Here is a 27503-nt window from a genome sequence, read left to right as displayed (position 1 = left end):
ACACCTCCAAAGGATTTTGCACTTGGAGATGGTTTTATGATCATTTCACCCTGGTGGAGGATGTGAGTAGGCATTTTCCCCATTTAAAGAAAAAATGGGGACGGGGGAGGGCTGTGACACAGTCACACAGGTAAGGGGCAGCCAGATGGCAGGGAGGGGGAATTCCACCCACACTCTCGGGGGCTCATGGAGACGGGTGTTCGAATCCAGATCCTGCTCAAGGCCTTCCTACCTCGGGTGAGCCCAGGTGAAGACCAGCCACTGGGGAGCTCGGCCAGGATCCTGCAGATGCAGGGTGCCACGGTGGGTGGAGTTACCGGCGCCAGACTTGGGGTGGGATATGGGGAGAAGTGGTGAGCCCGGAAAGCCGAGCATGGTAGAAGTGGGCTGGGAGGGGGCTCACCTCAACTCCCCCATTCGGAACATCCGAGGAAAAACGAAAACGTTCCCCCGCCCCGGGCAAGAAGGGATTGGGGGGCGGGGCTGGAGCCCCGCCCTGGCGTCGCCCGCTCGGTGGGGTCCAGCTCTCCTGCGCGCGCTCCCCGCCCCCTCTCTCCGGGGCGGCGGCGGCGGCGCAGGGGAAGGGACGGGCAGGGGCCGCCGCCGCTTTCTCCTCCCACCGCCGCGCGCCAGCCCAGCCGAGTCGAGCGGGCACCGCGCCGGGCTCCCGCCGCAGCCGCGCTTCCCGGCACCCAGCGAGCGAGTGGGCAGGCGGGCGGGCGAGGCCGCCGCGGGGGCCGGGCCCGGCGTCCTCCTCGCCGCCCGCAGCGTCCCCGGGCGGGCGCGGGCCGCGATGGCAGCGGCGGAGCAGGGCTGAGCCCGCTGCCCGCCCGCAGCCCCCGGCCGCTCCGGCCCCAGCCATGGCGAAGCAGTACGATGTGCTGTTCCGGCTGCTGCTGATCGGGGACTCCGGGGTGGGTAAGACCTGCCTGCTGTGCCGCTTCACCGACAACGAGTTCCACTCCTCGCACATCTCCACCATCGGTAAGGGGCGGTGGCCCGGGGCGCCCCTCCCTCCCCGCCCGCGGCCCCTTTCCCTGCCGCCCCCGTACCCAGCTGGGGAGGAATTGCCAGCCCCTCCGGCTGGAGGCGCGGGAGTCCGGAGTCCGGGATGAATCTCGGGGTGAGCATAGGTTTTGGCAGGTGAGGGGGTCTCTGCTGCCTGCCGTCCGGACCAGAGGTGGCGTCTCCCGCCTCTCGCCGGGGAGCCTTCCCTCCCATCAAACCGAGAATCCGGGGATGAGGGGAGCGGGTGTAGGCCTGGGTACCCCGAGCTGGGGTAGCGAGAATCGTAGCCTCTGGAATAACGTCCCCACACCCCCAGGGGGAGGGGAAGTAAAGCTTGTGCTGGGGAAAAGGGGGTCAGGGTGGAGACCGGAGTCTCTGAGGCGGCCTTGGTTCTGTGGTGACCCAAGGTGGAGCCGGCGCGGGGCGAAGGGGGGAAGAAGAGAGGAGGTACGGAGGGGCCGCAAGGATCGAGTTTCCAGGGCAGAGTTGGGAAGGTAAGGTGGGACACCTAGGGGAGGACACAGATAGGGTGAGGAGCCCCTGCGCCTGGGAAGAGGAGGAGCCAAGACATCTGTTCTGAGGGAGTCTAAAGAGGTTGGAGGAGTGTCAGGAATACCTGCCCAGACTAAGGGGTCAGAAGGCAGGCAGGACCCGCCTGAGAGCATCTCTCATCTGGCAGTGCTGGAGCCTGTGGTTAGAGGGACAAGGCCCGGTGGCATCCCGGACAGCACTATGATGGGTCACCTATTCTAGGAATGGGTCCATAGCCTCCCCTCTGAGACAGTCTCCCGCTCCTAGGCTGTGAGGGGCCCCCTCCCTGAGAAGTCTGAGTAAAGGGAATTTCATCCTCAGCTGCTGCCCGGGTCAGCCCTGGAGTAGCCTCTGCATTGCCCAGGCCCCTGGAAACACCTGCTGGCTGACTGGTCATCCATTTGGAATGCTCTCCTAGAAGTCCCTGCTGCCATCAGGGACGGCCGCAGCTCTCAGCTTCCTCTTGAGGATTCATGTCCACGCCATCCCCCCTTCCTCCCCCGACACACATTCCTTGCCCAGAGAGAAGTAGGACCACATAGATACAGCCAGGAGGAACAGAACCTTATGGTTAAGAAGCCAGCTTTATTGTCAGAGAGACCTGAGACCTCACTTTGGGGCAAAGCAACCTTGAATATCGCCTAAACTTCTGAGCTTTATTTAGTTTCTCATCTGTAGAATGGGTATAATAATGGCACCTACCTCCCAAGTTGTTGTCAGGATTAAATAAGATAATGCTTGTTAAGCGCTTAGCACAGCCAGAGACATGGTGAAGCTGGATAAATGCTGATCATTCTTACTGCTGTTGCCATTATCATTGCGCTCTTAGGGTCTCCTCTCATTGTTTCACCAACTTTAAGGGTGAAACAATAGGATTTAGGGTCAGGGAACAGAACTTGTCTGTCTTTCTCAGAGGAGCTGTAAGGCCAACTCTTAGGAAACCTAGGAGCTTGGGCTGAGCGGTGGTTTGGGTGAGAGACATTGCAGAAAGAAGGGGAGCCTCTAGACACCAAGGCTCTGTGCCTGCCGGGAGGACTCAGGGAAGAGGCAGGTGCAGGAGAAAGGCATGGGCGTGATGGAGGGAGTGGCAGAGGAACCAGATGGTATATGAGGACAGGTTGTGGGCTCAGGGACAAAGGGCGGCGGGTTATCCCTTAAGGAAACTAGGAATGGCTATTTTTGAGAGAGGCCTGGTGCTTGGAACTACTGAGCTATCTCTAGAGAGCTGTGGGCTGCCTGGAAGGCCCTGGCTTTGGCCTGAAGAGCTGTTGTTTGCACCTGCTCTCCTGGTCACATTCCAAGTCCTTCGGGTGACCTGGACTTTTCCCTTTGAGGGCTTCATTCAACCACCTCATTTCAGAAGCTCTGGGACTCCTGCTTCGTGCTATGGGAGGCAGCCTTCCCTGGGAGACATGTACGCTCCTTTTTGGGGGCACCCCTGTTTCTAAAATACCAGGATGGCCCTCTGAGGCCGGTGCTCTCCTTAAAGAGTGTCCATTGCCTCACACCTAACCATCCACCCTTCTCCTTGTCCCTTCCCCTTGTAATCTCCCTTCTTAGACACCTTCTGCTAATAGGTGAACACTAGATAGGTCACAGGGACTTCCTCAAACCCTCCAGGGCAGACCACTTTGGGCACATAGGTGAATCAGTGAACTGAGCAGGAGTGTCTCTGCAGCACTGTCTCCCCTCAAGGCCCTTGGTATATTGGCCTAAAACCTAAAGATGGCTCCCAGATTTCTTCCTCCACTTCTGACGGCCAGGTTCCCCTTTCTACAGGACACAGAACATTCTAGGAGTTTGGATTCCATGGAATAGAAAGAAACCTGTCTTTCTTCACACCAGCCTTTTAAAATCTGCCCCACTGGGTATCTTAAATGCTTTCTTATTTAAAGCTTATTAAGGGACTTGGGATTCTCCCTTATCTTGGGCGTGTTTTTCAGCATTAACTAAAACTTAAAGGAAAGAGTTGGATGGTCAAGAAAAGCTTTTTCCTTAAGTGATATGGACAGTTTCTCAAGGAAGTAGGAGGGGCAGCCAGGAGACAAATCAAGGAGCCAACGAAATGAGTGCCACCAAGTCATAGTCATTCACTTATTTTTTTAAAATATATGTCCTGTATGCCAGGCTCTGCACTGAGACCGAGAGATTCCCAGATGAATAATACCCACAGTCACTGTTCTCAAATTGTGCATTATCTAAAACACATTACATGACCATGCCGGGCACTGATCGAGGCACCTTTCTCAGGGGCTTTTTTTGTGAATTATTCACCAGTTACTGCCAAGATAGTTTGGCTTCTTGGCTCATGTGGATATCACCTAGGCCGGTACTTTTGTGATTTACTGTGTACTCCACTTTAATGGCCTGCGATCTGCCAGGGAGCAGTGAGAGGCCTCCCTGGTAGACTGAGACACTGAGTGTCCCTCCCCCTATCCTTTTCATCTTTCTGGCCTCTTTCTGGCCAGCAGGTGGCCCCGCCACTGGCTCTGCCACAGGCGTTTCCTTCCTGTGCAGCTGTGCTGGCCTGGCTGGGGGTTGGTGCAGAGGGGTACCCAAAAGACTATCCTAAAAAATTAATTGAGCATTCACTACCAACCTCTGTGCCAGGCATTTTAGAGACATATCGCAGTCTACGTTTCCTGCCCACAGAAGCCCATAACCTAGATGGGGAGGCAAGACAAAGGCAAAAAAAAAAAAAAAAAAAAAAAAAAAAAAAGCTAGTACCAAAATGAGATATCTGAAAGTACTCGGTGAATCACTCTTCAAATGTAAAGGATCGATTATGATCATTACAGTTACTCTTAATGAAGGTCTCACAGTGGGTATCAGAAGCTAAATTATGATGCAAGATGTACCATGAGGCAGCCGGAGAAGGGCGGTGAATGGGATGGGTGAGTGCTGTTCCCACGACTCCATGCTGTCGGAGGCTGGGGAAGAGAGAGGCCCCCATGGACTAGAACCGGCAGGGAAGGCTGAAGCTAGGCCTCAGTGTGGGCTGCTTGTCAGTTCCTGCAGCAGAAGGGAGCAGATGGAGTAACATGAGCAGAGATAACAGAGGTGGGATTGAGTGGGTGTCTGTGGGGCTCTAGGCAGTTTAGCTGCAACAGAAGGGATTCTTCAGAAAAGCGAGAACGTTCCTCTGTTTCTCTCTCTGTCTCCCAAACTATAAGTGCCTTGATGGTGCGACCAAATCTTATTCCTCATTGTTTTCATAGTCCCTACTACAGGGCCAGGCAGATCTCAATGCCTATTGTTAAATTAATGAATGAACCCAGGGACCAGTTGGCAGAAGGCATTGAGAGAGCCTGGCTAAGGAGGTGGAACATGAACCTTAGCAATGGTAGGAGGGGTTTTGAGTAGGGTACTAATGAGGTTGGCTGGAAGAAGGGGTTAAGACTTGAAGCAGGGAGACTAGTCAGGGGCTGCAGTAGTATCTGGGCATGGAGGAACCTCTGAATGGCCCCTCACCCCCAGTGGTACCAACACCAACTTCCACACAGTCACCTGTTCTAGTTTCCCTCCAGAATGGGGAGTGGTTCAAACCAATCAACCTGGCAACTTCTGAAGTAATCTCATGGGACCTGTGCCATGACCAGGTAGGGAGAAGGTGTCATACATGTGAACATCTATGTTCAGGGGACCTTTGAGGACCTTTCTGCATGGTGGCCAGGAGTGAGATGATGTAAACCACGATGGAAACTGAAGAGACTGCTCAGGAGTTTTCTTTTATTTTCTTTTTCTTTCCTTTTTTTTTTTTTTTTGAGACTAGGTTTCACTCTGTCGCCCAGTCTGGACTGTGGCACAATCACAGCTCACTGCAGCCTCGATCTCCTAAACTCAATCAATCCTCCCACCTCAGCCTGTCGAGTAGCTGGGACTACAGGCACATGCCACCACATTCAGCTAATGTTTGTATGTTTTGTAGAGATGGGGTTTCACTATGTTACCCAGGCTGGTCTCGAACTCCTGGACTCGTGATCCCCTAGCCTCAGCCATCCAAAGTGCTGGGATTATAGGCATGAGCTACCTCACTCCCTCAGGAGTTGGTTTTCTCCCTCCCATCCTTAGTCTTCCCTGAGTAGACCTGTCACCTACTCCCTGGACCTTTGGTTTTGGAAGCCACCCTCCAGGCTGCACTCCTTCTGGGTGAGGAGGAGGGTGATCTGGTTGGACGGGTTGGGCTGCTGTGGCTTCAGGGCGCTTTCTCAGGTTGGGTTGCTGCTGCTATGTCACCTTTCTCAGGGAGTTCTGTTGGGACTAGCTTGGCTGCCTGGGGCAAGGGCTTGTGACTGAGGAGGTGGGAGAGGGTGAGGGAGGGGGTGGGGCTAGATCCAAGCCTGGAACCGAGTGACCTAACAGACACTGGGGCCTGTGCTTAGACACTAGGATCCTGGGGTTTGCAGGTTTCTAGACTGAGAGGAGCTGGGGGCAAATGCAGTGTGATGTTGTGAGAGGGTCAGGGCTGGGTCTGTGTCAGCCTTCAGGCAGCCTGAGACCAGTCTCTACCTACTCTGTTCCCCTGGTACCCAGAAAGGAAGGGAAGGTGAGAAGCCGTTAGCAGAATGGAAAGAGCCCAGATTAACATGCACATTTCCCGTGGCCTTACTGGCCCTGTGACCTTCAGACACTTTGATGACATCTTTGTGCTTCATTTCTGCATCTGTAAATTGAAGATGGTAACAGAGTCTTTCTTAAAGATTGTTGTGAAGATTATAGAGCCTAGCGCATACGAAGCACTTGGCAGAGCCCTCGATAAAATAATAGATGCTATCATTATATTATCATTATATTTATTTATTTATTTATTTATTTATTTATTTGAGATGCAGTATCGCTCTGTCGCCTAGGCTGGAGTGCAGTGGCACAATCTCGGCTCACTGCAACTTCCGTCTCCCGGGTTCAAGGGATTCTCCTGCCTCAGCCTCCTGAGTAGCTGGGATTACAGGCGCCCGCCACCACGCCCGGCTATTATTATTCCTAGCTATAAGAATGTTGTAGAGATGAATACACTGTTAGCGTGCTGGGAGGTCATCCTGCGTACCCACCACTTGTACCCTCAGTCATTCAGGCACTATTTACTGAGCACCAACTACATGCCAGGTGCCATGCTTAGATCTGGGGATACAGTGGTGACCAAAACAGAGAGAAACCAAGGAGCTGACTTACATTCCAGGGGAGTGCATAGAAGCTGTGTCTCATTTCAGTTTCTGCTCTAGTACCCCCCTTCCCCTGGCAGTGCCAGGGTCTCAGAAGGAAGAGTGAGGTGGTGAGGAGGTGTGAAGCAGTGGGGTGACCTGAGAGAAGAGGATGGGGTGGCCTTGTCTCAAGGCTTGGGCCCCTGCCAGGTATCACTCTGCCTCAGGCCTCTGTTTCTCCTCCTGACACAGGCACAGACCTGGCCTCCCACCCCTTCCCCAAGGACATGACCTTGGGAAGGAACATATCTGAAGCCTGCAGAGGGTTTCCGCTGCTCTGCATCTGTGCCACGTTCACAGATCCGCAGATGCACCCACAGCTGGGAGCACCAGTTCCTTCCGCCTCCCTGCACTCCCTGGTTTCTGTTCCTTCCTCCTCCTCCTTCCTTCTCCCTGCTCCCCAAACAGGCTGGTGATGAGCTTTATAACATGAAAGCTGATATTTGGCCATTATCCTTCTACCCTGATTGCCAGCTCTTCTCAGAGTGCCTTCTTCTGTAATCCAATCTTTGCACCGGTTTCCCTGTGAAACTGCCAGTTTTCTGTATAGGCCTCTGCCCTCTCCTAGGGTTTTCTCTCTGATCAGTGAGCTTCGTCAAGGGGAACACAGGGCTTCCTGGACACGTAATTCCTCCCACTGAGGAAGAAGGGGCTAATCATCAGCCCTGTTTTATTTTATTTTATTTATTTATTCATTTTTGAGACGAAGTCTAGTTCTGTTGTGCAGGCTGGAATGCAATGGCTCGATCTTGGCTCACTGCAACTTCCGTCTCCCGGGTTCAAGCGATTCTTCTGCCTCAGCCTCCTGAGTAGCTGGGATTACAGGCGCCCGCCACCACACCCGGCTAATTTTTTATATTTTTAGAAGACACAGGGTTTTGCCATGTTGGCCAGGCTGGTCTCGAACTCCTGACCTCAGGTGATCCACCTGCCTCGGCCTCCCAAAGTGCTGGGATTACAGGAGTGAGCCACTGCACCTGGCCAACCCCATCTCTTAAAAAACAAACAAACAAACAAAACTTGTAATTAACTGGTCATAGTGGCATGTGCCTGTAGTCCTAACTACTCGGGAGGCTGAAGTGGAAGGATTGCTTGAGCCCAAGAGTTGGAGGCTACAGTGAGCTGTGATCATACCACTGTACTCCAGCCTGTCTCAGGAAAAAAAAAAAAATTACTGAGAACTCTGTGACCATGGCACCATGAACTATAGAAAGGGCTAATAGTTGGCTTTAAAATGTGGGTTATGGCCGGGCGTGGTGGCTCGCTCCTGTAATCCCAGCACTTTGGGAGGCTGAGGTGGGCGGATCACAAGGTCAGGAGTTTGAGACCAGCCCAGCCAACATAGTGAAACCTCATCGCTACTAAAAATACAAAAAATTAGCCGGGTGTTGTGGCAGGTGCCTGTAATCCCAGCTACTCGGGAGGCTGAGGCAGCAGAATTGCTTGAACCTGGGAGGTGAAGGTTGCAGCAAGCCGAGATCGCGTCACTGCACTCCAGCCTGGGTGACAGAGTGAGACTCAGTCTCAAAAACAAAAAAAGCGGGTTATTTTCTTTTCTTTCTTTTTTTTTTTTTTTTTTTTTTGAAACAGAGTCTTGCTCTCTCACCAGGCTGAAGAGCAGTGGAGATCTCGTCTCACTGCAACCTCTACCTCCCAGGTTCAAGTGATTCCCCTGCCTAAGCCTCCCGAGTAGCTGGGACTACAGGTGCACACCACCACGCTAATTTTTTGTATTTTAATAGAGACAGGTTTCACCATGTTGGCCAGGAAGGATGGTCTCGATCTCCTGACCTCGTGATCTGCCCACCTCAGTCTCCCAAAGTGCTGGGATTAAAGGCGTGAGGCACTGTGCCCGGCCTAAAAGTGGGTTATTTTCTAATTGTTCTTCCCTGATTAAAATTTTCTCTTTGCCCATCTTTTCTCTAGGTATGTGCTGACTTCATTCACTCATTTATTCACTCGCTCATTCATTTTTGTTTTTATTTACTCAACTTTGTTGAATAATATTTAGTGATCTACCTGCTGCCAGGCAGTGAGAGTCTGAAATGAACGGGATGCTGCTTTGCCCTCTGGGAGCTTGCAGTGTAGCTGGGAATCAGACATCCAAACAAGCAGAATATTATGCCAAAGAAATGTCAGGATGCTTTGGAATCACAGAGGAGGGAGAATCCCTCCCGGGAGGCTGGTGAAGTCTTCGAAGAGGAAGTGACATTTGAGTGGAGTCTGGAAGATGAAGCAGGATTCTCGGGGGGCCATGGGGGTAGGGGAAGCACACATGCTCTTCCCTGTAGGAGGTGCTGTGGAGAACACCTCGAGTGGGGCTGCTCCTCTTCAGCTTTGCTGGGGCCAGCTGGAGTGGCCATACCATGGTCATACCAGCTGAAGTTCAAGAAGCCCCTTGTTGGAGATTGCTTTGCTGACTGTGGGTGAGCGCAGGTGCATCTGGAAGCCCTCTTCTTTCTAAGATGTTTGCTTCTGAGTCTTCATGTCCCAGTCTCTTCTTCCCTGAACCTTTTGCTACCAGTCAGCACAGCCCTGCCTGAGAAGGAGGCTGGAGGAGTGAGTGGTCAGTAGCCTGGTGGGTATTAGCTGCCTCTGTGGTGCCCGCTGGCCTAAGTAGCAGGCTTAGGGAGGTGAGACCCAGTTCCAGAAGCTGCCAATGGGGAGTGAGACGGGGTGGCTGGAGCACACTGCACATGTCACCAAGGCTCTAGCGAGGTCTGTGCAAAAGGCAGTGGGAAAAGCAAGGGGAAGACCCAGCCTGGTCAACATGGTGAAACCCCATCTCTACTATAAATACAAAAATTAGCTGGGTGTGGTAGAGCACGCCTGTAGTCCCAGCTACTTGGGAGGCTGAGGCAGGAGAATCACTTTAACACAGGAGTTGGAGGTTGCAGTGAGCCGAGATCGTACCACTGCACTCCAGCCTGGGTGACAGAGTGAGGCCCTGTCTCAAAAAAAAAAGTGGGGGAAGGGGAACACTGATCCTGATCATCTACTCTGTATACTTACTATGTACCTACTATGTACACAGGAACGGTGGGCTTTACGCATGGCATTTATTCAGTGTATAGAGATCTCAGCATCACATAGGAGTGGGGAGTTCTGAAGTTGGCCTTACTGGCGTTTGAGAAGTTTCTTGGTGCATTCTTCAGGTTTGCACCTCCAGACAAATGTAAGTGCTATTGAATGCTGACTGTGTTCCAGGAACTAAGCCAGATGCTAGAAGACACGCAGTAAACAATACAGATGCAGGTGCACATGTGAGGGTCCCCACAAGATCTGAGAGAAGGGAGGGGCCTTGCTGCAGTTCCCCTTTTGTAACAAAGGAGAGAGTATCATTAACCCTCTTCCTAGGAACTATGAGTTTGACTGAAATGTGTCCTGCCATAGGATCTTTGCTGCTTCTTCTACCTGATTCTTTGGATCTCCCTGCTGGTACCTTCTTGTCGTTCAGGTCTCAGCTCAAAATGTCTTCTCTGGCCAGCCAGTCTAAAGTCACTTGTGCTTGGAGTCTCCTCACCCTCTACTTTATCCCACAGTTGCTTCTTATCACATATGGCTCTCTGAAATTAGGTATTCATTACTTGTATCTGTCTTCCCCACTAGAATGAAGCTCTGATGAAAAGGATCTTTTTGTGCTGTTCATAGCTTGTCTTCTAGTATCTAGCTTAGTTCCTGGCACATTGTAAGCATTCAATAACAGTTTGAATGAATGAATGAACAAATGAAGGAATGAATGAATGCATTTTCCTACAGGACTTCCGTTCTTCCCTGAGGGAAGTTATAGGTAGTATTGGTTTCTTGGGACTGTTTTTTGTTTGTTTGTTTTGTTTTTTGAGACAGAGTCTCACTGTATCCCCCAGACTGGAGTGCAGTAGCACAATCTTGGCTCATTGCAACCTCTGCCTCCCAGGTTCAAGCGATTCTTGTGCCTCAGCCTCCTGAGTAGCTGGGATTCCAGGAGCCTGCCACCATGCCTGGCTAATTTTTGTGTTTTTAGTAGAGACGAGGTTTTGCCATGTTGGCCAGGCTGGTCTCGAACTCCTGACCTCAGGTGACTCGCCTGCCTCGGCCTCCCAAAATGCTAGGATTACAGGCATGGGCCACCACGCCCGGGCTGTTTTTTTTTTTTTTTTTTAAGACAGAGTCTTGCACTATCTCCCAGACTGGAGTGCAGTGGCGTGATCTCAGCTCATTGCAGCCTCAGCCTCCTGGGCTCAGGTTCAGGTGATCCTCTTACCTCAGTCTTCTGAGTAGCTGGGCCCACTGGTGGGTACCACCACACCTGGCTAATTTTTTAATTTTTTGCATAGATGTGGTCTCACTATGTTGCCCAGACTGATCTTGAACTCCTTGGGTTCAAGTGATCCTCACACCTTGGCCTCCCAAAGTGCTGGGTTTACAGGTGTGAGCCACCATGCCCGGGCTTGAGACTCTTAAGATGATGAGGCTGGAGGGAGTGCTTGAGCCCTAGAGATTCCTTACTCCAGAGTGCCCTTGCTGCAGAGGGGGCCCTGGAGGGTCACTCCAGCAACCTGGCTGAGCTGATGGGCATCATCTGATACTAGCTCTGACCAACAGGCAACATGGACCTTAGTCTAAGGCACTGACCCCTCATCTCTGCATACACCAGAGATGATGAGATTTGGGTGGGGACACAGCTAAACCATATCAGCTCCCAGGATCCCTGTGTGAATCGGGTCTTTTTTGGTGTTTTAGGATTGTACAGGGTGACCTCTTTAGCGGTGACCTCCTGCCACAACCCACAGGAGGTGCACATGGCCTGCACATGCTGGTTTCCTGCAGTGGGAGGGGCTGGGGCACTCCTGGGACCTGTGCTTGGTAACTGGAGCTGGCCTGGCCCCGGGGATTGCGTGTCTGCCTTGGGTTTCAGGTGTATTAGGTTGTTCCTCATTGTGGAGTCTCATTACTAATGAAAAGCTCAGGTCGCACTGCTGGTCCTTTGGGCTGTGATTGATCCTGGTGATAACATTTGGCACCCAGAGGCAGCCCTGTTTCCACTGAAGCATGTGGTGCTTGGCTGGCAGGCAGGCAAGCTGGCACCTGCCCTTAACCCATGAGGTGCTGGCCCGCTAGTAGGCGCACCTTACCTGTGCCAGAATGTAGGTTGTAGCCAGACTCTGGGAGCCATCTGGGCCCCACAGGGGGCGTCATTTCCTCTGTTCGTTGAAACATTCCAGCTGAGTGCTGGCTTAGGCTTCATCTCTGCTCCACTCTCCTTCCTCTCCCCAACATAAGCCTCCTTCTACATCCTAGAGCTCTTTCCATTTCCCCTCCTGCAGCTCTGGGCTCGCTAATCTCATCTTTCCCTAAGGGGGCCTGACAGCTGCTTCTGCTAACATTTAATAAAGCTCTGCGTGCCAGACCCTGTGTTATGGGTTTTACACCTTATCTCACAATCTTCAAAAAAAAATTCTCTGAGAATTCTCTGTCATCCCCACTTTACAGGTGAGGAAACTGAGGCAAAGATAGGCTAACTGGCTTCCCCAACACCGTGCAGGTAATTAGTGATAAAGGCAGGACTGGAACCAAACTTGACCTCCTATTTGTGCTCTTAATGGCCAGGCCACTCTGTGTCTTGAGCCATACTTCCTCCATGTTTTCTAGAGCTTTCTAGGGAGGGAGACAGTGATGGGAAGGAGTGTTCTTTAGCGTGGATGTGCCCTGCCTCCTCCTCTCTGTAAGCGTCACAGCACCTCCACTGCTGAACTGGGGAGGCATCAAGTTCTTCCCTGTTTGCCCACCCAAGGCGAGCTAGCTTAGGAGCCACGTGAGTGCCAGGTGTCTCCCCTGCTGCATCCCTCTCTCCTGCCCCTGCCCCCGGTGCCCAGAGGAGGGCCCTGCCTGTCTTCCCAGTTCTCCAACAGCAATGCTCTCCCAGCACCTTTGGGCTCCAGTTGTGGCCTGGCAGCTGCTGGGGCACAGGCTACACAGCCAGAGTCACAGCAGGATGAGGATGGGGCCCGGGGCTGCCTCAGGCCATGGTTGCATGGCACCATCACTTCACTGAGGAACTTTTCTTGCCAATGTCTGTGAGGCATCAGGTGGCAGGACACGTCCCCCTGCTCTTAAGCCTCAGGCACACAGCCCTTCTTATGCTCTCTGGGGTTGGGGAGAGATCCCCCTCATGGAATTGCTTTTTTTTTTCCTTTCTTTCTTTTGAGACAGGGTCCTGCTCTGTCACTCAGGCTGGAGTGCAGCCTCAACCTCCCAGACTCAGTGATCCCCCTGCCTCAGCCTCCCAAGTAGCTGGGACTATAGGTGGACACCATCACACCTGGGTTTTTGTTTGTTTGTTTATTTTTTTCTAGAGATGGGGTCTCACTTTCTTGTCCAGTCTGGTCTTGAACTCCTGGGCTCAAGCAATCCTCCCACCTCGTCTTCCCAAAATGTTGGGATTACAGGTGTGAGTCACTGTGCTTGGCCTATTTATTTATTTATTTATTTATTTATTTATTTATTTAGAATTTGTTTTGGAATTGATTCTTTATGCCTGGCACTATGCTGGCACTACGTGGCAGAGATTTAAAAAACAAGCAAACAAAACAAATGCTTTGTCAACCACAAAATGTATTCTCTGCCCCTTAGGTTCTTTTTGTGTAGTTGAGACTAGAAGACAAAAATAGGGGCAGTAAGGGCAGGGAGCAATGGTTTAGGGGTCTGCCTTCCAGTCCCCTTGTTGAAGCATCTGGCCCACCAGCTTGGGGGAGCCATTAGGCAGCAGTGGCCAATCCTGAGGCACTTGAGGTTCACTAAGAAAAGGTGTGTGTGCTCTGCGGATACCCATGGGCTGAATTTGGAGTCTGGTCTGGACCCGTGGCTGTGCTAGGATCCACTGTCCCCAGCCCCAGCTGCAGTCAGCATGTTCATCATCCTTAGGCGTCTCCGCTCCTTTCTGCATGTTTGTCTACCTCATGCCCTGCTCATTACCAACTGGTCAGTCCCCTCTGCCCCACCTGGAGTGAGCTGGTTTGATTGGCTTAGCTAAGCTTCCTTGCCTCTGCTGGCCAGGTCACCCTGTGGGTCACCAGCAAACCTGTTAATGGTCCAGTGTGAACCTGCTTCTCCACAAAGAACATGCTGCACCCAGCCCTGCTTCTCTGAGCTGAGGTTTGGGGCTAAGCTGTTCTAGCCAGAAAGGTCCACAGGGTGTGGCAGGCACCATGACGGGCATATCTGATGTGCTGGGAAAAACAATCAGCTGCTCTCCATGCTTTGGGCACCTGGTTGGGAGAGGGCCCGTCTTTCTGACTTTCTCCTCCTGGGGCTCCTAGCGTCTCCGAGAACCTCTGCCAGAGCTGTGTACAGGTGGTTTGCTTGTTTCTTAACACTTCTGTGCCCTATTTCTTTCTGTACCCAAGAAAGGAAGTAGACTGTCTTATAGGGACACTGTCAGGGTGAGGAATATGGACTTACTGGAATCATGAACCATGCCAAGGAGCAAGGAGAAAATAGGCTATGGTGGGTGTCTTAGTCAGTTAGGGCTGGCTGCTGTAACAAAATGCCTTTAGCTGAGTAATTTAAAGCAAGAGAAATGTATTGCTCACAGTTTGGGAGGCTGGGAAGTCCAAGATCAGGGTGCCAGCAGATTCAGGTCTGGTGAAGGCTGACACCAGAAGTCTCTGTGACAAAGTGGCACCTTCTAGCTCCATCCTCACATGGCAGAAGAGGGAACAACTCCCTCAGGCCTCTTTTATAAGGGCATTAGTCCCACGCATAAGGGCTGTAACATCACGACTGAGTCACCTCCCAAAGGCCTCACCTCCCACCAGCACTGCACTGGGGATTAAGTTTCAACACGGGAATTCTGGAGGAACACAGACCTTCAGACCATAGCAACGGGCTTCTCCCTGTGTGCCCCCTGCCTCACTTCTAGATGCTGCATAATGTCAGTGAAACCCCAACTCTACTAAAAATACAAAAAATTAGCTGGGTGTGGTGGGCGCCTGTAATCCCAGCTACTCGGGAGGCTGAGGCAGGAGAATCGTTTGAACCCAGGAGGCAGGGGTTGCAGTGACCTGAGATCGAGCCACTGCACTCCAGCCTAGGTGACAGAGCAAGACTCCATCAAGAAAAAAGAGAAAAGGTATCGGGTATGCCAGGGTGTGCGGGAAAAGGCGGTAAGATTCCTCAGCCTCCCAGGGTTGGGAAGCCTCTGGCCGAGTGAAGTATACCCTGGGTAGGATTTAAGACACCACCTTGGCCGGGCGTGGTGGCTCAAGCCTGTAATCCTAGCACTTTGGGAGGCCGAGACGGGCGGATCACGAGGTCAGGAGATCGAGACCATCCTGGCTAACACGGTGAAACCCCATCTCTACTAAAAAATACAAAAAACTAGCCGGGCGAAGTGGCGGGCGCCTGTGTTCCCAGCTACTCAGGAGGCTGAGGCAGGAGAATGGCGTAAACCCGGGAGGCAGAGCTTGCAGTGAGCTGAGATCCGGCCACTGCACTCCAGCCTGGGCGACAGAGCCAGACTCAGTCTCAAAAAAAAAAAAAAAAAAAAAAAAAGACACCACCTTTCCCGTCCAGCTCAGCTGTGGGATGTGGGAACATGAGTCAGTTACTTGGCTTCCCTGTGGCTCACAATGATAATACCTACTTCTGTCTACTTCATGGGAGCCGCATAAGAGCTGAGGGATTCCATAGCTCAGGGGTGTGCTATAAAGATAAGCACTATGCACCTGGGTGTGGTTCTGAAACTTCCTTGTGCCAAAGAGTGAGTAGGGCTGGGCGAACCCTGAGAATGTGCATTTCTCACACACTCTCTGATGCTGCTGATGCTGTAGTCCCTCGGCTGGCATGGGTAGCTGGATAGCAGGGACCGGGACTCTGTAATGCCTTCCACTTCAGGGTTCTCTGGGCTGGTTTTCCTGACTCCCCAGGAAGCCTTTATTCAGCAGAGGGAAGGTAGGAGTGAGAGGACTACACTGTCACTGCTTCACAGACATCATTTAATTTATCCCACCGCAGCCCTTGGGTGGGAAGTGGTGTTCTCCTTCTACACGTAAGAAAATGGACCTGGTGTGGAGGCTCATGCCTGTCATCCCAGCACTGTGGGAAGCTGAGGCGGGAGGATCACTGGAGCCCAGGAGTTCAAGACTAGTCTAGGCAATACAGGGAGACCTCATCTCTACAAAAACAAAAAAAAAAAAATTAGCTGGGCATGGTGGTGCACGCTTGTAGTCCCAGCTACCCAGAGGCTGAGATGGGAGGATCTCTTGAGTCCTGGAGGATTGAGGCTGCAGTGAGCCATGACTGCACCACTGCACTCCATCCCTGGCAACACAGTGAGACTCCATCTCAAAAAAAAAAAAAAAAAAAAAAAAAAACGAAGCTAGGAGAAGTTAAGACTTGCCTGAAGTTACACAGCAAGTGCCAGAACCAGGATTTGGACCAGGTCTTTCTGACTCCAGGCCAATGGATGTTTCTTCCATGACATATATAGCTCTTGAACCTTCTTCTATCTAGTATTACCCACAGTGCTGTTAAAAATACAGGTTTCTGCCGGGCGCGGTGGCTCAAGCCTGTAATCCCAGCACTTTGGGAGGCCAAGACGGGCAGATCACGAGGTCAGGAGATCGAGACCATCCTGGCTAACCCGGTGAAACCCCGTCTCTACTAAAAAAATACAAAAAACTAGCCGGGTGAGGTGGCGGGCGCCTGTAGTCCCAGCTACTCGGGAGGCTGAGGCAGGAGAATGGCGTAAACCCGGGAGGCGGAGCTTGCAGTGAGCTGAGATCCGGCCACTGCACTCCAGCCTGGGTGACAGAGCGAGACTCCGTCTCAAAAAAAAAAAAAAAAAATACAGGTTTCTGGGCCTCACCCTCAAATTATGATTCAGTAGGTCTAGGCAAGTCAAGGTCATTGTTTTTGTTTTTGTTTTAAGTCACCCCAGGTGATTGTAAAGCTGAAGCTCTGCAAAGCACACACTGAGAAAAGAGAACTCTTGTGCTCCCTCTCTTGACACTTCAGGTGCAAAACTTTTGTCCAAATGTAGTTCTCAAACTTATGCATGTGTGAGAATCACCAGGAGAGCTTATTGAAACTGACCGTGGGGCCCCATACCTAGAGGGCCTGATTCTATAGGTCTGAGGTAAGGCCCAATAATTTCTTTTTCTTTTCTTCTTCTTCTTCTTCTTCTTCTTTTTTTTTTTTTTTTGAGACAGAGTCTTGCTCTGTTGCCCAGGCTGGAGTGCAGTGGCACGATCTTAGCTCACTGCAGCCTCCACCTCTCGGGTTAAAGCGATTCTCCTGTCTCAGCCCCGCATCCCAAACCCGCTCCTGAGTAGCTGGGATTACAGGTGCCTGCCAGCATGACCAGCTAATTTTCACATTTTTAGTAGAGACGGGGGTTTCGCCATGTTGGCCAGGCTGGTCTCAAACTCCTGACCTCAGGTGATCCACTCGCCACAGCCTCCCAAGGTCTTGGGATTACTGGCGTGAGCCACTGTGTGTGGCCGGAATTTGCATTTCTAACAAGTTCCAGGTGATGCTGATGTTGCGGGTCCAGGGATACACTTTGAGAACAGCTTGTTACTCAGGTGATATGTGGGCAGTGGCATCATGTTCATCTGGGAGCTTCCTGCAGCGTCTCAGGCCTTGCCCCACACCTACCGGATCAGAATCTGCATTTTAACTCAATCCCTGCGTGATTCTCATGCACCTGGAAATTTGAGAAATATGCCCTTAGAGGTGCCAGAATGTTAAACCACTGGAGGCAGAGATAGATGGAGAATATCTCTTCTTCCCACGGATACTAAAAATGCAACAAAAAGGGCTGACTCTCTGGGTGTGCCCAGGTGGGGCTGATGAGGACCGAAAAGAGGTGAGATGTGGATAGAGGACTCTTCCCTGAGGGAAGGCAGAGAGAACAGAGGAAAACCTGAAGAAAGGGGGTGGCTTCAGAGGAAAGGCATTCATCTGGGCCATAAAACAGCTGAGAGTACAGGGGTGGGGAGCAGGGGTGGGGAGGGGGTGTCCTGGAGCTGAAGCCTTCAGTGGGAGGACAGTGATAGGTGAACACGCATGTGAATAAACAGTTTGCTAAGCAGCTGCGAGGGCTGGCCAAGGTGAGAAAGCATCCGTCTGCAGAGGCCTCAATAAGGCCAGCGTGTTGACTTTGTCCTGCAGTGCTCAGCAGTGGAAAAAACCAACAGCCACGTAGGGAGAGGGAAGGAGCCACGATGGGCACAGGTTACTGGGGCCAGGGCTTGACTGGTAGGTGGACACAACGGAAGGCCCAGGCCATGTGGGAACAGAGCGCAGAAGCAATAGATTCCTCTTGAAGATCCTTGGGCTGTTAACCTTTTTTAAATTTAAGAAAGGTTGTATGGGTGGGGAGGGAGGAAGGAAAATCCTTCAGAAGACGTAGACTTACTCTGTTTCTTCCATCATATGTGAATGCATATGGATAGCCAAAAGGTGAATAAAACACATGTTCCCAGGTGGCCAGTGAGACCTAGGTTGCAAGATGGTGGGGTGTGGGTGAGGCCGGAGAGTGCTGTGAGCCCCAAAATTTCCCAGCCTTGGTCCCCCGCCACATAGCTAAGAAGTAAGGGAGGAGGGAAGGAGTCGCCACCCAGCCTCACTTCCGGTGGAGTACCCTGTCTCTCCTTGTCAGTCCTGTCTCTGGGGACAGTTGCCTGCTTTCATGTCTCCATCTCCTCTTCTCTCACAGGGAAAAATTCACCTTAATATTGGAAGTTCCTCTCCTAGCAAAGTCCTTCTCAAGCATCCACAGGCAAACAGGAAACTAAGCAGAGTTAGGGCTTCCATGCCTAGCCAACTACACGTGACTCTCCTCTCGCTCCCCTAAGAACCAGTGCAAGGGGCAGCATGGGCTCTGGCACAGATGGACCTGTGTTGGAATCTCTGCACGTGCTGTGCTGACCCTGGCTAGCCGTTGACCTCTCTGAGCCGTTGTTTCCTTTCCACTAGGCTCTCTGAGGGCAGGGGCCACGTCTTTTTCACTGCTCTGTCTGCACTGAGCACTATGCAGGGCACATAGGAAGTTCCCGTAAATGTTTGTGGGATAAAGGAAATAAAACCTTCTCTCTTCCTGTCCCCCTTGTGATGGCTTTGCACAAGGCACTGTCCTTGGCCAGGTTTGCTAGGCTAGTGTGAGGATAAACCAGGTATATTACAAATTGGAGAAAACCTCTCGTTCTTCTTGGGAGAAGGTGCTCTATCATGAAACAAGAATGTCTTGATTCCCTTCTATGCCAGGTACGGGGGAGAAACAGGTGTCTGATAACCACTGATCCAGGCAGGAATAAGCATACTACTGCCTCCCAAGGCCTGATGCCTCTCTTCTTCCTTCCTTCCTTCTTCCCTCCTCCTCTTCACTGTTCCTCTGCACACACGGAAGAATGGCTGCCAGGCATTGCCCATTTGGAAAAGTACAGCTCAATGGCTATGAATCAGCTTGGGCAGGCGAAAAATGATTCACGTCTGACCAAATCGATTTAGTTCAGGTTGTCCGTTCTGCATCTTTTTTCCCTTGTAATTAAATGATGATTGGTCTTGATGGTGGGAAGGAAAAGACAGAATTTAATTTGTTTGCCTTTGTAGAAAGCTGGGGACAGCACGGACAAGGGAAGATGTCTCCCATTTGGCAAATAACTGATGCGGAGGTGGAGTGGCAGTGGTGATGCTGGCACCTTCAGGCCTCCTGGGCCAGGCAGTGCAGCTGGTGGTAGACAGTTCAGAAGTCTACCATGTTCCCATCTGAAACTTGTGGCTGATCCTGCCCACTCCTGACCTTGCTCCAGGGAGTACACAAAGACGTAAGCTTAATTCACCCACCAGACGTAGCTCTTGAATCCCTGGGCATAGTGCCTGGGTATAGTTAGGGTTGAGGAGAGGCATGGTGAGCAAATCAACCTCCCTCATCTCTCTGTTGTCACTCAGAGTCAAGCTGGCTGCTGCTGGTGGTGCTGACTTCTCTTGCTGCAGATTTCTCTAATATGTTTCTGCCCTGGACGCGTTTGTCAAATCCCTCGTGTTTCTTGTGTCTCGTGGCAGCTTAGCTCCTCCAGCCCTTGGATGAAGCATCGTGGGAACTCTGTGCTTCCTCTCCCTCCCGCAGTGACATGCCATGCCACTACCTCTTCATCTGGTCCTATGACAGTCACTCACAAGCACCCGCATGTACCCAGCCCTGCACTAGCTCATGACAGCTGCAGTCAATTGGGTCAGGTGCTGTATCTCATCCAGCTCCCTCAGCAACCCTCTGAGATATTGGTAACATCCCTGATGAAGACATTTACTGAGGCGGAAATGGAGGCTCAGTGAAGCAAGGTGCCTGATGTTATAGCAATGAGCTATGAGTGGCCAGAGTAAGGAGATAAGCTCAGGCCTGACGCCAAAGCCCATGCTCCTTCTAGTCAACCACAGCGCCTCCTGTGGTGAATGGGTGAGTCAGCAACCAAGATGCACGAGGCCTTTTTGGTGGGCCTTGGCTGGGTGCTGAGGCTTCAGGTACGATCACGGGTTGGAAGAGCCCTCCTCTCTCCACGGTCTGGCACTATGACCCCTTCTGGTTATTAACAAGGCAGAGAGAGAGACGGAAGAAAGCAGGCAAATAATGCGGGTTGCTATTCCTAGAGATTAGAATTTCAGGAAGGATAAACACAGCATTCACTCCAGAAGTATAAATAGGAAGACTTCACACATGACTAGAATGAGACATGTTTTAAGTCTGTTGAGTAAGGCAGTGATGAAATAGATGTCCCCAGATTCACTCTCCTCCTCCTGGTCCCCCAGGCCCTTCACTTTTGGCAACTTTCAGCTCAGGGAGGAAGGAAAGCCCCTTTCAAAGCTTCAGATACTTCCTTAAAGTCAGTTCCTGCTTAAAGAAGGCCTTTACATTACTTCATCCCTTTGCCAAATTAAACTGAAAGGAAACCTTTCAAGTGTGATTGATTGCATGGCCCTTTCCTGTTCATTTCTCATGGGTGCCCTTTCTAACTTTCTTGCTTTCTTCCTTTCTCCAGGTGTTGACTTTAAGATGAAGACCATAGAGGTAGACGGCATCAAAGTGCGGATACAGATTTGGTGAGTTGGTGGGGAGGAGGAGGAGGCAGATGTAGGAGGAGAGTACCTCGGGCTGCTCCTTAGCTGTCCCTGCCATGTGTAAAATTCCTAGGCTTCACCTGGGATAACTGACCACCTCTATGATGGAGAGAAGCAAAGTCTCAGAAGCCCATCTCTTCCTATGAGCCTTAATCTCCAACCTCTAAGAAACTTTATGGGATTGACTACAAGCACCAAAGGGCAGGAATGAGAAGGAATTGGCACACTAACCATGGGGAATTTGTCTCAGGATTAGGCTTTGCCCTTGGGCTGTGCCACACTGCGTTAAGATTGGAAGGAAGGAGGCTACACCCCCCATCATTTAGGGCAAGATCCTGAGAGAGTTCCTCAGGACAGCACGGTGCAGTTTCCACAGTAGCAGAGGGTGCTGCTGTGGCTCTCTGCCTGAGTCTTGGAAGCACTGCCTTTGCCAGGGTTTAGAGCTCCCTCTCAATTCCACAGCAGTATGGGCACTGCCTTCAGAGGTCCCATAGGGACTGGGGGTGTGGCAGCATCCCCTGCCAACTCCCATCCAAACAAATCTGGCCACAGTGGCCAGATTCCAGAGAGCTGTCCAAGGCCTGTTCTGGCTGTGGCTTCTGGTGTCTGCCAGGAGGGCAGTTGGCAGGAGGGGCCAAGGCCCCGCAGGCCTGGTCAGCACCAGCACAGATGACCAGGCCTCTGACTGCAGATCCCCGTGGGGATCCAAGCACCTCTGGTTTTTCACCCTGCAGCTCCCCAGTTTTTCCTGCAAGAGGACAGCTCTGCTCTTCCCCTCCCTGTCTGTTCCCATGGTCCCTGCCCCTCTGAGGGACTGGCTTTCTCCCACAGGGACACTGCAGGGCAGGAGAGATACCAGACCATCACAAAGCAGTACTATCGGCGGGCCCAGGTAAGCCACCACGTTGAGGGTTTCAAAGTGGGAAGGTGCCACCCACATTCCCAGCTCTGAGATGTCTGTGGCACGGATCCCCTAAACACGGTTCGCCTGCTTCGAGGAGTGCAGGGCATCTTTCAGCTGTTCACTGATCATTTGTCCGTCCATTGTTCATGGCTCAGTCACTGCAGGCAGCCCCTGCCCTCACCCCTGATTTCTGCCCTCCATCCTGGGTCAAATATCCGGGTCATAGCATGTGGTGCCTTCCTGCTGTAGAGAGTTCTGTGATGGGCCTGGGAGGCGGCAGTGGTGGGGTCTGAGAGCAGAGACATTTCTGGGTGCTGAGCAGGGAAAAGGGAGAGTGGGACCCAACCTTTAAGGTTCCACGGCCCTTCTGTCCCCATGACTGCACTCTCTCTGTGCGTATCACATACATCTCTCTATTTCTCTCTCCAGGGGATATTTTTGGTCTACGACATTAGCAGCGAGCGCTCTTACCAGCACATCATGAAGTGGGTCAGTGACGTGGATGAGGTAGGAGATGCCACCTCACTGCTGGGGCGCAGAGAGGGTACCTCACCGGGGAAGGCAAGGCGAGGGCCAGATGGGAAGGCCGGAGCTCTCAGGGTGGGCGAGCAAATGCTTCCAGGAAGCTTTGCCTTCCACAGCCCTGGATGAAGACCTCTGGGTGAGTAAGACATGGGGAAGAAACCGAAGCTGCCATGCCTTCACTCTCCATACCCTGCCAGGCCTCCGTGGCTGTGTCTTCCCCAGAAATGAATTAGTTCCAAGTCTGCCCTGTAAGCAGCTTCTTCCCTGGAATCTTGGACCAGATGGAGTTGCAAGATTGGGATCTAGTGCTGGCTCTGCACAATCGCTGTGGAGCCTTGCGAAGCCATTTGAATCCTCTGGGTCCCCAATTCCTGTAGAATGAGGGCTGGACTTACATCCAATGTCCTTTCCAGCTCTGATACCAGTGGTCCAACCCAAGGAAGCACCAGTCTTAGCCAGAGTGTCTTCTACCCTGAGCTGTCCCCATGATACCCTTGAAGTCAGCCATGGCACTTGGGGAAGTCTGGCACCTGCATCCAGTCAGCCCACCCTGTCCCTAGGGCTCTGGAATTGGTGGTGGGCTGGAGGCAGTGCAGACTCTGTGGGGAAAATGGGGCAGGGGACAGCACTCACTGGCTGTTCTGCCCATCCTTTGTCCCTAGTACGCACCAGAAGGCGTCCAGAAGATCCTTATTGGGAATAAGGCCGACGAGGAGCAGAAACGGCAGGTGGGAAGAGAGCAAGGGCAGCAGGTAAGTGGAGGGAAAAGGCAAGTCCACCCCAGGTCCTCTGCTGGGCCTCTAGGGCCAGTCCTGAGCACGGGGATCCAGGGGTGGGTTCCCCAGCGGCAAGTCCTCCCACGTGTCCCCAGCACCCCAAGGCCCTGGGGGAGTGGCCATCCTCGGAAAGCTTGTTCTCTGGGTTTCAGGACAGAAGCACAGAGATTCAGGGTCCATCCAGAAACAAAGATGTCATAGGCAGCAACTCTTCCAAGTCCAGGTCCCCAAATGCAGGATTGCCCTCTGCTTAAGAGGTCATCCCTGTGTTAGTGATGAAGGACTTCAGGTTGTCAACTTCTCTGACAGCATCCAGGCCTAGCTGCCATGTTATGGTCAGGAAATGATCTCCCATCCCACCCCACACTCCCCCACTCCTGTCCTTCTTACCCAGGAAAGAGCCAGGAGGCAAATGAGGAGACAAAGAGCCACAGTTGGAGAAGCCATGGGGGCGGAAAGGGTAGGAGGATGGCACTGAGGAAATGTCCAAGCTTGCAGGGAGACCATCCTCCCAGAGTGCAGAAAGAAATATTGGTCATTATTTTTTTCTTTTTCTTTTTTTCTTTTCTTTTTTTCGAGACGGAGTCTCGCTTTGTCACCCAGACTAGAGTGCAGTGGTGCCATCTTGGTTCACTGCAACCTCTGCCTCCTGAGTTCAAGCAATTCTTCCGCCTCAGCCTGCCAAGTAGCTGAGATTACAGGTGCATTGCACCACGCTTGGCTACTTTTTTTGTATTTTTAGTAGAGATGGGGTTTTGCCATATTGGCCAGGCTGGTCTCGAACTCCTCACCTCAGGTGATCCACCAGGTCTCCCAAAGTGCTGGGATTACAGGCGTGAGCCTCCGCGCCCAACCAAGATTGGTATTTCTGAGACAAGTTATCCACCCAGTCCATGGATCTCAAGAGTTTTCCTCTCCCTTCTTAGTCAATAGCATTCCATTAGTACTTAAAACGAAACTGATTGTTTGGTATAAAATATAAGACATGGTCATTGACCAATTTGAAAGTAGAGGCAAAGCCTACTAGGATAGTATTTATTGAGCACTCTGTGTGGCACTGTGCTAAGCCAAGCTCTTTTAAGTGCATGACCCCATTTAATCATCCCACAACCATGGATGGGAGACACTCTCAGTCTCCTTTAACAGAAGATAAAGCTGGGGCTTACAGAGAATGAACAACTTGTCCAAGGTTGCATAGCTAGCCGTCGGTGGCAGTGCTGCTACTCAGGTCTGGGACTGTGGGACTCCAGAGCCCATGTTTTGTATGAGGATGCCACACTGCCACAATGGATGGTGTCTTTATCTCCTGATATATGATTGTGTGTTGAGGGGTGTGGGGTGGCAGCTGGAAGAATGGAGAGGTGTATTTGTGGAGGATCTTCCCCCATTCTCTGCTACCCTGTCTTGGAGCTCCCAGTCCCATCTGAGAAATTATCTACTCTGAGAAATCGTCACAACACAGCACGGTTAAGTGCAGTGGCAGAAGCCTGTGCCTGGTTGTGTGGGCTCCTCCCCTGCCTTACTCTCTTTCAGAAATGTCCTTCTCTTGCAGCTGGCGAAGGAGTATGGCATGGACTTCTATGAAACAAGTGCCTGCACCAACCTCAACATTAAAGAGGTGAGAGCCCTGGCGACCAGGCACCTGCTCTCAGGCTGAGTCCAGCAGAGGCGGGAGGAGGAGCCATAAGATGGACCTCATCCCTTGGGCCCCTGCAGGGTTGCCAGAGGAGAGGAGGAGATGCTGGACTAACCTGTGCCCTTTGGTTTCCAGTCATTCACGCGTCTGACGGAGCTGGTGCTGCAGGCCCATAGGAAAGAGCTGGAAGGCCTCCGGACACGTGCCAGCAATGAGTTGGCATTGGCAGAGCTGGAGGAGGAGGAGGGCAAACCCGAGGGCCCAGCGAACTCTTCAAAAACCTGCTGGTGCTGAGTCCTGTGTGGGGCACCCCACACGACACCCCTCTTCCCTCAGGAGGCCCGTGGGCAGACAGGGGAGCCGGGGCTTTGCCCTGCTGCTGTCCTCTTGTGTGATGACCCTATTGAGTATCAGTAGCCACTACTCCCCCTGCCTGGCCCTGAGAGCGGCTCTGCTGTCATCTCAAGCAGCCCCTGCCCCCAGCCCGTCCACCCTGGAGTGGTCTTCTTCAGCCTGTTTCCCCAGCCACAGGCCTGCTATGACCCCCACGATGTGCCGCAAACACCGACTCACCACCCCGCACCCCCCAGACAACGGCCGGGGCTGGAGTCCAGGCCACATTCAGCTCCTCCTTTCTCCGTGCATCTTGTCTCCTCTCGGCTTTTTCTCTCTTCCCCTACTTCTCTTTCTCTGACCCCTCCCCTCCAGTGCATTTCGTATCAAAGCCCCTCAAACCTCCTCCCCTGTGTGTCCTGCTGTATGGCGGCTGTCGCAGCTCGTTTTCCTTCCTTCCTAACCTGTCCGAGGGGATGGACCCAGCCTCGTGGGGAGGTTCCACCCTTGGATCCAGGAAGAACCCTCCACCCTGCCTCGTGGGTGGTCCAAAGGCTACAGGGTGCTTCTTCCTCTTACCCTCCCCACTGTCCTTCATGTGCCATGGGCCTGCCTCCCCAGTGACCTGCGAAAGTGGAGCATCGAGGTAGGAAGGAAACGGCAACCGGGGAGTCCTTGAGCCTGGGGCCGCCCTACCTCTACCCACTCCCCCTCCAGAGCTTTGCCCTTGCTTGGCTGCCCGCCTGCCCCTTTGGGGAACTGAGCTCAGAGGCAGGTGCTTCAGAGAAGGAAACAAAATGAGGGGTGGCAGGGATAAAAAGTCACCTCCATTCTCTACCTCCCATGCAGCATGAACACAATTTCTCTCCACCTGACTCCTGAATTTAAAGACGTGGACCAAGGCCTGTGGGTACTCCAGGGGCAAGGAGAGCCCTGGGGTCAGTGACACTGTCAGGCCAACCATGCACTCCAGAAAGGGCAGCATTTGGAAATGAAGGACTTGTATCAGGTTAAGAACAAGGGAGAGCTGGCCAGGGATGGCAGTGTGCACAGCAGAGGGGAATGTAGCAACAGCAGGGCCTCCTGGGCCCCATCTTCCATTTCTTAGGTAAGAAGAGCATTTCCTCAGACTCCCAGGCAGAGGACTGAGCCCAGCCTTCAGCAACCAAGGTTCTCCTGGGACCCAAAGTTTATGGGAGAAGGGCAAATCCTTCATGGGAAGAGAGAAGGCAGGCCCTGGGTAGAAACGCTTGGTGCTGTTCTCTTCGGCCTTTAAGACAAAGCGCTCATCTTGCCCTCTAGCTCCCAATAGGCTTGAGGGTTTGCCAACTGCACTGTGGCTACAGGTGGAAGGAAGAGGACTCCCTCCTCCAGAGTGCTATGTTCAGGAAGTTTCTTTAACCCCATATGGCCCAAGAGTAGCTTGTAGGAGGCCCTTTGAAGATGGAACAAGTAATTTACCAGTCCTACTGGGGTTTCTGCCCGCCTTCCCAAGGTGGGCGAGGCCTAGGAAGAGAGTTGTTCTTAAGCCACACATTAGCTGCATTGCGTGGCTGCAGCCAAAACAAAGAACTGGGTATTGAGCATTCATCAACTAAGGACCAAAATCCAGGGCACACATATGTGAAGGGTAAGAACCTCACTTCCTTACTCCTCCAAAAAGAGGTGGGGATAGAACCACCAAACCTTTCCTCCTGACTTAACAAACCAGGAAACAGCAGGAGAGGGTGGCTCAGGACTTAGGGACAGGGTATGGGTTAGATAGTGGAAAGCAAAGGAGAGCAGGAAGTTATAAATCACTGGTTAATGAGAAACGGAGAGAGCTGACTCTAGGATGAAGCTGTGACTAGGCTGGAGTTGCTTCCTTGAGGATGGACTCCTTGGTACCAAGACCTATGCCACATCACACTGGGGCTAGGGAGGTGGGTGATGCCAGCCCTCAGTCTGTCTGCAGCCAGGGACTTGAGAAGTTATATTGGGCAGTGGCTCCAACCTGTGGACCAGTATTTCAGCTTTCCCTGAAGATCAGGCAGGGTGCCATTCATTGTCTTTCTCTCCTAGCCCCTTCAGGAAAGAAGGACTATATTTGTACTGTACCCTAGGGGTTCTGGAAGGGAAAACATGGAATCAGGATTCTATAGACTGATAGGCCCTATCCCCACAAGGGCCATGACTGGGAAAAGGTATGGGAGCAGAAGGAGAATTGGGATTTTAGGGTGCAGCTATGCTCACCCTAAACTTCTGGTGGCCTGGGGCATGTCTTGAGGCCCAGACTGTTGAGCAGGCTCTCCTGGCCTGTTTACTCGTCACCACCTCTGCACCTGCTGTATTGAGACTCCAGCCAGCCCCAGGCACGCCACCTGCTCCTGAGCCCCCACTATCTCCCTGTGACGGGTGAACTTCGTGTACTGTGTCTTGGGTCCATATATGAATTGTGAGCAGGGTTCATCTATTTTAAACACAGATGTTTACAAAATAAAGACTATTTCAAACCA

At 52.2% G+C, this 27503-nt stretch overlaps 1 protein-coding gene across 8 annotated transcripts; it reads left to right on the top strand.

The window, feature by feature from the left end:
* RAB15 (RAB15, member RAS oncogene family) lies at positions 1 to 27503 on the top strand. 8 transcript variants are annotated; one of them, XM_077941182.1, is made up of 8 exons: positions 1 to 62; positions 211 to 303; positions 20756 to 20816; positions 21666 to 21726; positions 22168 to 22245; positions 22926 to 23015; positions 24592 to 24657; positions 24811 to 27503. In XM_077941182.1, exons 3-8 carry the CDS (start codon positions 20770 to 20772, stop codon positions 24967 to 24969), a joined length of 501 nt encoding a protein of 166 aa, XP_077797308.1. In that variant the 5' UTR covers positions 1 to 62; positions 211 to 303; positions 20756 to 20769; the 3' UTR covers positions 24970 to 27503. The 8 variants fall into 8 exon arrangements, with proteins under 8 accessions (XP_077797308.1, XP_077797307.1, XP_028707445.1 ...); XM_028851612.2 differs by lacking the exons at positions 1 to 62; positions 211 to 303 and adding exons at positions 620 to 984; positions 19332 to 19546; XM_077941183.1 differs by lacking the exons at positions 1 to 62; positions 211 to 303 and adding exons at positions 620 to 984; positions 14638 to 14854.

The sequence above is a fragment of the Macaca mulatta genome, chromosome 7 (assembly GCF_049350105.2).
Source record: "Macaca mulatta isolate MMU2019108-1 chromosome 7, T2T-MMU8v2.0, whole genome shotgun sequence".
NCBI lineage: Eukaryota > Metazoa > Chordata > Mammalia > Primates > Cercopithecidae > Macaca > Macaca mulatta.
This window is presented reverse-complemented; position numbering and strand designations above follow the sequence as displayed.